This window comes from Nicotiana attenuata, unplaced genomic scaffold, assembly GCF_001879085.1.
Source record: "Nicotiana attenuata strain UT unplaced genomic scaffold, NIATTr2, whole genome shotgun sequence".
NCBI classification, from domain to species: domain Eukaryota; kingdom Viridiplantae; phylum Streptophyta; class Magnoliopsida; order Solanales; family Solanaceae; genus Nicotiana; species Nicotiana attenuata.
Window position 1 is genome coordinate 384,650 of NW_017670765.1, and position 9,500 is coordinate 394,149.

The 9,500-nt window shown below is 36.5% G+C and overlaps 2 protein-coding genes across 2 annotated transcripts; both read right to left on the bottom strand.

Annotated features, from left to right (window-relative positions):
• Positions 1-2,050: 2,050 nt before the first annotated feature.
• Positions 2,051-4,019, bottom strand: LOC109243115. Its single transcript, XM_019410011.1, has 6 exons — positions 3,992-4,019; positions 3,856-3,906; positions 3,258-3,325; positions 2,745-3,081; positions 2,350-2,588; positions 2,051-2,278 (listed from the first exon to the last, which is right to left on the bottom strand). The coding sequence occupies exons 1-6, from the start codon at positions 4,017-4,019 to the stop codon at positions 2,051-2,053; spliced, it is 951 nt and encodes a 316-aa protein (XP_019265556.1).
• A 1,127-nt stretch (positions 4,020-5,146) lies between these two features.
• On the bottom strand, positions 5,147-8,567 carry LOC109243116. The gene is made up of 4 exons (XM_019410013.1): positions 7,993-8,567; positions 7,024-7,864; positions 6,051-6,610; positions 5,147-5,954 (listed from the first exon to the last, which is right to left on the bottom strand). The coding sequence occupies exons 1-4, from the start codon at positions 8,565-8,567 to the stop codon at positions 5,147-5,149; spliced, it is 2,784 nt and encodes a 927-aa protein (XP_019265558.1).
• Between the last annotated feature and the right edge of the window lie 933 nt (positions 8,568-9,500).

Here is a 9,500-nt window from a genome sequence, read left to right on the forward strand (position 1 = left end):
ATGACCTTTCTTTTTCAAATGTTTGAATTACAGGAAGTCCAAATATACTACAATTAGATGCCATAGTTTCTTTCATGTTATCCACGACAGGATGTGCTGAAAATTATTTCTAAGAAACTGATCAATTCTACTATATGATGGCTAGCGTGAAATAATCACTTGATGCCTCAACAAATTAATTTTGTTAGTGTTGGTACTCTATATATAGATGAAAAAATCTAACATGTTTACTATGTTATAAAACTTGAAATGCGTGGATTGTATATGTAAAAAACTTATCTTGAAAATCATCATTTTTATGCAAGATGAATAGTGTAAAAACAATAGATGATATGCTGGACTCAATTGACTCCTTATAGCTATAAAAGGGATCAGCCACATATGTGATATGACTATGCCTGCTCTGTGCCACTCTATCAATGAGATTATTTTAACTGATCGAAGAATTATTTGAAGATCGGTACACAAAATGCATCAACAATAAAACTGTAATTGGAGGCTAGCGAAATTTAGTTGGTATTAGCAAAATTACATTTAAACACAGAAGGTACACAAAATGCATCAACAATAAAGGATATAAAGGATATCCCTGGACAGATTCCTATGGAGATTGATTTCCAGAACAAGGAGGTTCGAACTACCATGATCCAAGAGAAACCTACTGATATAATACCAAATCTTGATATTGTCCAAAATAAGGCTCACATGGATCATAGCAGTACTGCTCCTGATGCTATACAATGCAACAACAACTCTATCCAATGTAATAGGCTAGCCAAAAACCAAACCAGCCGAGATATTACCAGCTCACAGTGAAGACAACCCACTAAGCTGCAGAGTAAGAAAAAGAGCTAAGAAAAAGAAAAGAATGCAGGACAGAACGTTGAAGAGGATGAGACTGGGTACGACAGTGAACAACAAGTTTCAATTGCAAGCTCGAAGGAAACTACTGAAGTTCTTAACCAAACTCCTGGCCCTCAAATGCAAGATCAGGAAGTTCAAAAAGAAATCAACAAAGTTGTTCAACAAGGGAATTTATCACCAAGAAGTTTCAAAAATAAGAATGCAACCAAAATCAAAGATCTTCCAAGTGAAACTTTAAAAAAGAAGCAGAAGGAGGAGAAGAAGAAAGCAAAAAACAAACAAAGATAGACGTACTGACCTTGATTATTACTCCCAGTAGATAGGCAATTGATTGGTTGCACAACAGCTTGTTGTGCAGAGGAACCTTCACCAGGTGAACGAGCATTCAAACCTAGCATGCTGGGATCAACCCGTAAATCTGGATTCAGAAGCTTAAGTTGAGAAATGATGTTAACTGCAACTTGTAGTTCCATGGCATCTTTCTGTGCATTGAATGTTTCATGCAATCTTTGATGCATCCTTTCTTCCATTTCCTCCAATTTTTGTTGCATCGCCTCATCAGTAGAGGGTCCCAAATCTCCCACTTTTCTTTTTAAGGAAGTCTTGGTAACCCCACGACCATATAATCTTAGGCAAACTGGATGCTCAGGTCCCATGACCGAAGCAAATGCATCAACTGATTGGCTGCCATCTTCACTTTCTTGTGTTGGTTGTAGTCTTTCCATTTCAGCCTACAAGACCAAATTGAGTCATTGTCAAATCAGAAAGTGTATGACACTGAGTCAATAACTAAGAACAGACAAATGATAACAAAAAACATTAAATGAATTACTCGTACAATTTTATTAAGAGTATCCGCGTACGAGGCCTTGTAAACTCGATCAGGTTTTCTTTTTCTTGTGGCCACAAAGATGTCCTTGCTTGATAGAGGCTCAGAAGTTTCTTTCTTTTTTTCCTGATTATATAAAAAGTGGTATAAAGTTAATAAGTTCATATTTAAAACAATAATAAGAAAGAAAATATGAAACCTCGCATATTCGAGCAAAACTTCTTTTGCCAGCAGTGTGTGGATATTTCAACTTTTTGCGATTCTCGATATTGGTTTGGGACATTTTCTGTAAATCAGCCAATGAATACAGAGTTAAATAATTTCTAATTAAACATAAACCAGACATTCTCAGCAAAATCATGGGATAGTACTTAGTTTTACCTTGTAGGCATCAGAGTTCCAATAATTAAGAAGATCCCTAAATTGAGATTCAGGAACATCAACTGGCCTTTTCTCCATTCGTAGCTCGTCATTCTCATAGGGTTTATAATGGTCGTTAAATAATTGAATCTTATACTTTCTCCAAGCATTTTGAATTGATTCAAAAACCCAGTTTTTTGAAGCATCAGGAATGTCATATTTTCCCTACAAATTAGGTACAGTTAGGTTAGTGTAAAAATATGAAATATCTACACAGAATATTGCGAACTTCAAACCTTGATATATTTCCACATATCTTCTTTTGTTTGAAGTTTCCTCCAATTAAACACATTAAGAGGACAAAACGCCGCATTCCTTGCCAATGTGCCGAGGAAGCTACCCAACTCTGCTAAATCATTATCACTAGGACCAATGGGTTGATTGTTCTCGTTTACCACAATTAGCTTGCGCTCTTTCCTACCATGAACACTTGGCATCAAAGTTTTTCCTATTTTTCTTTTTTCGGCAGAAGGACCTGCATTAATATTAAGTAAGAATAATCACCAAACGTCAATATTATTTGTTAATTTAACAAAATAAAATTTATATGTTCTTGCCTTGTTCCTCGGATTGTTCGTTTGTTTCTTGATTGGAAGAATCCTCAAATTTTCATGTACCGTTTGTGAAGTACGAGTGGTAGAATCCAGTGACTTTTGCTGCAATTGTTCACGTAATGCTTGTGGTGCAAGAGAGGTAGAGTTCAGTGACTTTTGTTGCACTTGCTCATGTACAATTTGCGCTGGAGGAGAAGCAGAAGGCAGAGGCAGTTGCAACAATTGTTCTTGCACTCGAGCTCCTAATTGCGGAAGTTGTTTTTCAATTGAATTCAGCTGATGCTTGTCATTTGTTCTTGTAGCTTGAACAATTCTTTTTGTTTTCAACAATGAAACCATTTGGTTCAGCAAAGATACAAGTGATCCGGCTGCAATGCAATTTTTAGCCTTTTTATTTTTACTTGAGTGCCCTTCCTGACTCAAGACTATTCAAATTCCTGTCAAAATCAAAAAATTAAATAAGAAATAAGTTACTAAAGAAAGAATAGAACATGCTTCTACATCATGCTTGAACAGTTGGAGTTGACATCTATTTAGATGCTGGAGTTGGAATTATATAATTCCTGATATAGAATTAAGATGCAACCAACCTGATAGAAATTCCTGAAAGCTGCCAAATCAAAAAGTCGATTTGAGATTCCAAACTTCTTCGCCAAACCTGTTAGACATGCAAGGTTCAGAAGATCGTTAATATACCACTCGAGTCAGAAGAATAGAGTAATAACATTAGATAAACTAGACCAGGACTGAAAGACATCTTTCAGCTAAAAAGAATCTGACCTATATATCTACGAATCTTTTTTTATTTGGGAAACAGTTACCACACTCATTGCCTCATATGGAGATACTAAAAGTGCCAATAAGATCCCTGATTATGCACGGATGACATGTCACTAGCTCTCCAGATGGATACGCCAGTACTAGCAGCAGCCAAATCCTATCGCATTCCCATTTTCTCATTCTCTTGTAGGGGCCCCAGAAAACTTTAGAAATTTAATAAAATACCATTTCCCTTTCAAAGAATTTTCCAATTTTTCAAATGAAGAACTGGCAAATAATTCCGCTGTACTACCAATATGAAACAATACGATTCTGTAATTTCAATCCCACTTGGATTGGCTAATGCTTTACTGCTGAAACCAAGTGAAGTACTTCAATTACCTAGAGCAAAAACAGCAAGTCACTCACCTTCTTCAGAGGCAAGTTGATTCCACGCATCCAACTTCAGAGCTCCAGAATCTGCCAGAAAAATAAGATGTTGAACTACTTATTTTGTCAACAAAGAGTTGAATGTTACGACTTCCACTCAAGTAGAGAAAAGAACTTGGCAAAGCAATTACTGTGAGCTTCATTATTGGAACATTAATATCTTATAACATGGTAGGGGATAGTTTAAAGATTGACATGGGTCCACCACCACCTTCACGAGATGTGCCAGCCAAAATAGCATTAGCAAGGTTATCCAAGGTTGTGGATCCAATTGTAGAGGCATATGACAAGTTGGCTAGGGCAAAAAAAAATTTGGCAGATGGACAAGGATCAAAGAATGATGCTGATCATGCAGAGGTAGTGGTCCAAACTGTTAAAGCTAATGAGGGTAATGGTGAGAAGATTCAACAGGTAAAGGATGCTAGTAATTCACATGATGGAGATGTTGAGACTGCTCGCGTAATTACTAAGGCATGTGGAGATCGAGCTGAGCATATTCCACAAACATCTGATGTAAAGGATGCAGGAGTTGAGGTGGAAAAAAATCCAATGCAAACCCCTGATAATGTAGTTGCTGCCCAGATTTTAGGCAAAGAAAAAGTCGGGAATAAGAGTGTGAGGATTGAAAATAACGATGGGAGAGTAGTTGCAGATGGTAAAGGGGATGATCTGAACAAAAAGGGAGGAGTTCATTTAAACAGTTCATTTAAACAATTTATCACAAATCAGGTAACCTCTCCTAAACTGGACCAGATAGTCAAAGATTGAGGTCTTACCACCACATTATCCCAAGATAGACGTTATGCCTTTTACATATCCTATACTAACTAAAATACAAGTATCTATCACTCTATCAGCAGGGAGGAGCCAAAACAAAACCGAACAAGCAACAACCAAATTTCAAGAACCAAAACAGAAAAAAACCTATCATACAAAGATATGTACCAAAGACTTGGAACTAGAGGAACAAAACAGATCTTGGCATTGTTACCTGGGATGATTGAATCCACCTGGGATGGTAAAGTCCCTGGGATGATTCTATCCACCTGAAAAATGTAAATAATCAGCCCATATACTCCAGTTATCGATACGACATAGAGTTAAGGTTAAAACATAGAAGTAGTACGTGTAACTTATACATTCCAACAAGAAATATTATATAAAAATTAATTAAAATTATATAAACAGGAGTAATTCTAAAATATTGATAAAAAATATTATTACTCACTCTAAACAGTATATATTTAAAAGAATATAAGAAGTTTCTTCTTTAATCATCTGATTCCATCCAGTCCCACTCAGTATCATCAAACTCATTCTCCTCTTCCGATGTTTCTATAATTGTATCATTTGAATGTTGTGCATTAGATGGAATATCAATGACATCAACGGGTACATCGTTTCTTGAGCATCCAACGTCAACATCAACTAATCCGCTTAAGGAACCAATGTCATCATTAGGCTCCCTCCAAAATGCGTCTTCAATATTGGGGCAATTCTCTTCCTCTAAATCATATAAATCAACAGGGACTTTATTCCTTGCATAATAAACATCTTTCTCAACAGGATCCTCCACATAAAAAACTTGATAAACTTGTGATGCTAACACAAAAGGGTCATCTGTACTACATAATTTCTTAAAGTACACACGGGTTAACCCATATTCATCTATTTCATTACGAACCCAGTTGCATCTAAATAGTACAACACTAAAACAACCCCAATAATCAATCTCAATGATATCCCGAATAGCTCCATAATAGAAAACCTCACCATCGATGGGATTTTGGTCCCTAGAGCTAGCAAAGCTATCGGTTGTTGCTGATAAAGTCACTCCACTATGTTGAGTCTTGCATCGAGAATCTCGTTCTACAGTTTGAAATCGGTATCCATTAATGAAATATGCAGTATATCTTTTGGCGACCGCATTAGGCCCTTTAGCTAGCCATCTTACATAATCGGGCACTTCAATATTTTTAACTTTCTCAGCAAACCAATTGTTGAATTCCCGACTATGATTTCTTGCTCTTTCCCATGCATTTAATCTACTGCGATTACCAATTAAATTCTTATGTTCCCTGCAATCATGAATATTTCAAGATCAATTATATCATTAAAAAATGAAGTATAGAATAAGTATTATATAATTTATCTTACTCGATAAACTTTTTCACTTGTTCATCTTCAGTATTGAACAGAGCATATCGTGTGCTTCATTACATAACTGTGGATCCATGTGAAAAGTATTTTTCTTCTTACTTCCAATTGGATGGCCTATAACAGGGAATATGGATGACAAATTTTGAGGGCACTCATCATCTACAATTGGGTATCTACTGAATCTTGTCTTCACACTGTCATGTAGGTATCTTGAACAAAAAATCAAACACTCTTCTTCCAAAAATCCCTCTGCTATCGATGCTTCTGGAGAAGATCGATTACGAACAAATGCCTTGTATTTACATAAGTTCCTCTCAATGGGATACATCCAACGAAGATGAGCTGGACCCCCAAGCTTAATTTCATTCACCAAATGAATAGGCAAATGTGGCATTATATCGAAAAATGTTGGATGAAAAATCTTTTCAAGCTCACAATTTATTTCAACAATTTCAGAGTTCATTTTTTCAAGATCTCTTGGCCTTATGACGTTACTACAGATAGCTCTAAAAAAATTACCCAACCTAATCAAGGCCAATGAAACACTCTTGGGAAACGTCTTTGTAACAACAACCTGGAGCAAGTAATGCATTAAAAAATGAGCATCATGACTCTTGTACCCTGATATTTTCATCTCCTTCACGTGCACGCGTTCTGAAATATTTGAAGCACAACCTTTTGGTAACTTGGCATTAGTTATAACGGTAAAAAATAAACTTTTCTCTTTTGGTTCATATAGAAACAAGATTGAGCCAAACTCACTGTTCCATCATCATCTTCTCTTGGTTGTAACTCCTTTCATATCCCCATTTCTTGTAAGTCATAGCAAGCATTTACATGATCCTTTGACTTTTTTTCCATTTCCAATAAAGTCCCAAGCAAACTGTCACATATATTTTTCTCGATGTGCATCACATCAAGATTGTGCCTCAATTTGTTATGCGCCCAATATGGCAATTAAAAAAAATAAATTTTTTTTCCACGGACCCTTGTTATCCCGAGGTCTTTTCTTTTTGCCCTTCCAAAAACATTATTGAATTCAAGCAGCTCTTGAACCACTTCTACACCCGACAAAGGAGTAGGTGCAGGTCTATGTTCCTTCTTACCATCAAATGACTTCTTATCTTTTCGCAAAGGATGATCATGAGGCAAAAATCTTCGATGGCCCATATAACACATCTTATGACTGTGTTTGAGATATAGAGAGCATGTGTCATAATTACAAGTGGGGCATGACAACCTCCCCTTGGTGCTCCATCCTGAAAGCATAGCTAATGCTAGAAAATCACTAACTGTCCACAACAAAGCTGCACGCATTTGAAATGTTTGCTTTGTCTCAGCATCATATGTTTCTATCCCAGTTTCCCATAGTTCCTTCAATTCTGCAATAAGTGGTTGTAAGTACACATCTATATCATTTCCTGGAGATGAAGGACCTGGAATGATCATTGACAACATGATATATTCTGGCTTCATGCAAATCCATGGTGATAAATTGTATTTCATTAACATGACAGGCCACGTGCTATGAGAAATGCTCATGGTTCGAAATGGGTTGAAACCATCACTTGAAAGACCCAACCTAACATTACGTGGATCTTTGGAGAAGTCGGCATGTAGTGAATCAAAATCCTTCCAAGCTTCTCCATCAGCAGGATGCCTCAAATTCTCATCATTAGGTCGTTCATTAGCATGCCATCTCATTGCAATAGCTGTTTCAGGACACATGAATATCCTTTGAAGCCTAGGCTTCAAGGGAAAGTACCTTAAAACCTTTGCAGGAACTTTAGAACTTGCATTTGTCAAGGCACGATTAGAACTTTTCCATCTAGAAGACCCACAAACAGAGCAATTATCGGCCTTTGCATTGTCATTCCAAAATAGCATGCAATCATTAGGGCATGCATGTATTTTATACCCAAATCTTTTATCATATTTTTAGCCTTGTTGAAAGACTCTGGCAGCTTAGCAAAGGGAAATGCCTCTTTTAGCAACTCTAACAAGTCTGAAAAGGCTACATTACTCAACCCATGCAAAGACTTAAACAAGTACAACCGGATGGTGAAACTCAGTTTATTGAAGTTTTCACACCCTGGATATAATTCTTGTTTCCCTTCCTCTAATAATTTAAAAAATCTCTTAGCATCTTCAGATAGAGCCTCTCTCATCCCTTCTTGTTGTACCGGCTCGCCTTCTACATTTCTGAATGTCTCATGAAGTAATCCATCAATATCATCACGCATGTTAGAACCTTCATCATTATTGCTTTGACGTGGTATAATTCTAGAGGAAAACCCTTCACCATGGAAAACCCATTCGGTGTAACCATCAAAAAAGCCATTAATGACCAAGTGATCCTCCACCATATTTCTATAATTCCAATAGCGATTAATGCATTTTGTGCAAGGGCATAATATTTCATTTCCATGGGAAGCTCGTTCAAATGCCTTATCAAGGAAATCATTCACTCCACGGATATACTCATCCGTCCATCTAAGGAGATGCATCCAACTTTTATCTACATTATCCATGAAAATCCTATACGACAAAAGTAAATCAACACAATAAACTAACAGAGAGAAAAAGAGGAGAAATAGAAATAAGTTGGGATTTATTTTCGCAAAACAATAACATTAATATTGAATACAGTGCTGCCTAGATAGACATTATTTCAAGTTCAAGTCTCTCTATGGTGAAACAACAGATCTAATGCAGTATCAATAGTTTTTAGAAAACACGTATCAAAATTTATCCTTTTTGTTTGTTGTCCAAGTCCAGCACTATTTCAAGGTTTTAAAGCTAAGATTCACAAGCACAAGGACCTAGCACTTTAGAGTTTACAAAGATGTCAAGGACCCGGAGCAGTGCTTATGCCAGGGAGGGGTATCTTAACCATGAACCCAATTACCTTTAGTCATCCATTTTTACTTTTACTCTAAGTTTTAGGCACATCTATATTGTCAACTTAGTAATTCCATATTGCCAGAACACAAGTAGTAGGCATATACGATCATGGTAAGCCTTTCAAAGGTTCAGATGCACAAATATTCAACACATTAAATTAAACATATATAGAAGACGTTTTACTACCATCAAAGTACCAAGATGTAAATAGTGCATAGCCAATTACAATATTGACCCCAGAATCCCTTATCAGAACACTAACACAAGTATAAGTCATAGCAAATGGACTAAGAGAGTCTAGTAATATTAGTGACTTTAAGATTGATCTTAACATGTCTCAGAACACTTAGAAGTACTATTCCTAATAAATTAAGGTTTCAGAGAGGTTTATTTAAGTGATCCGAGCACTAGAAGATGACACAGAAAAACATATGCCAGTCCCATTAGTTCTACTAAAAATTTATCATCTCGAGACCCCTTAACTGGTTCGGAATAACTAGAGCAGGTCAGTAGACATTTCAAATCAGTCCAGGGCTAGCATACACATGGCTGGAACCTTC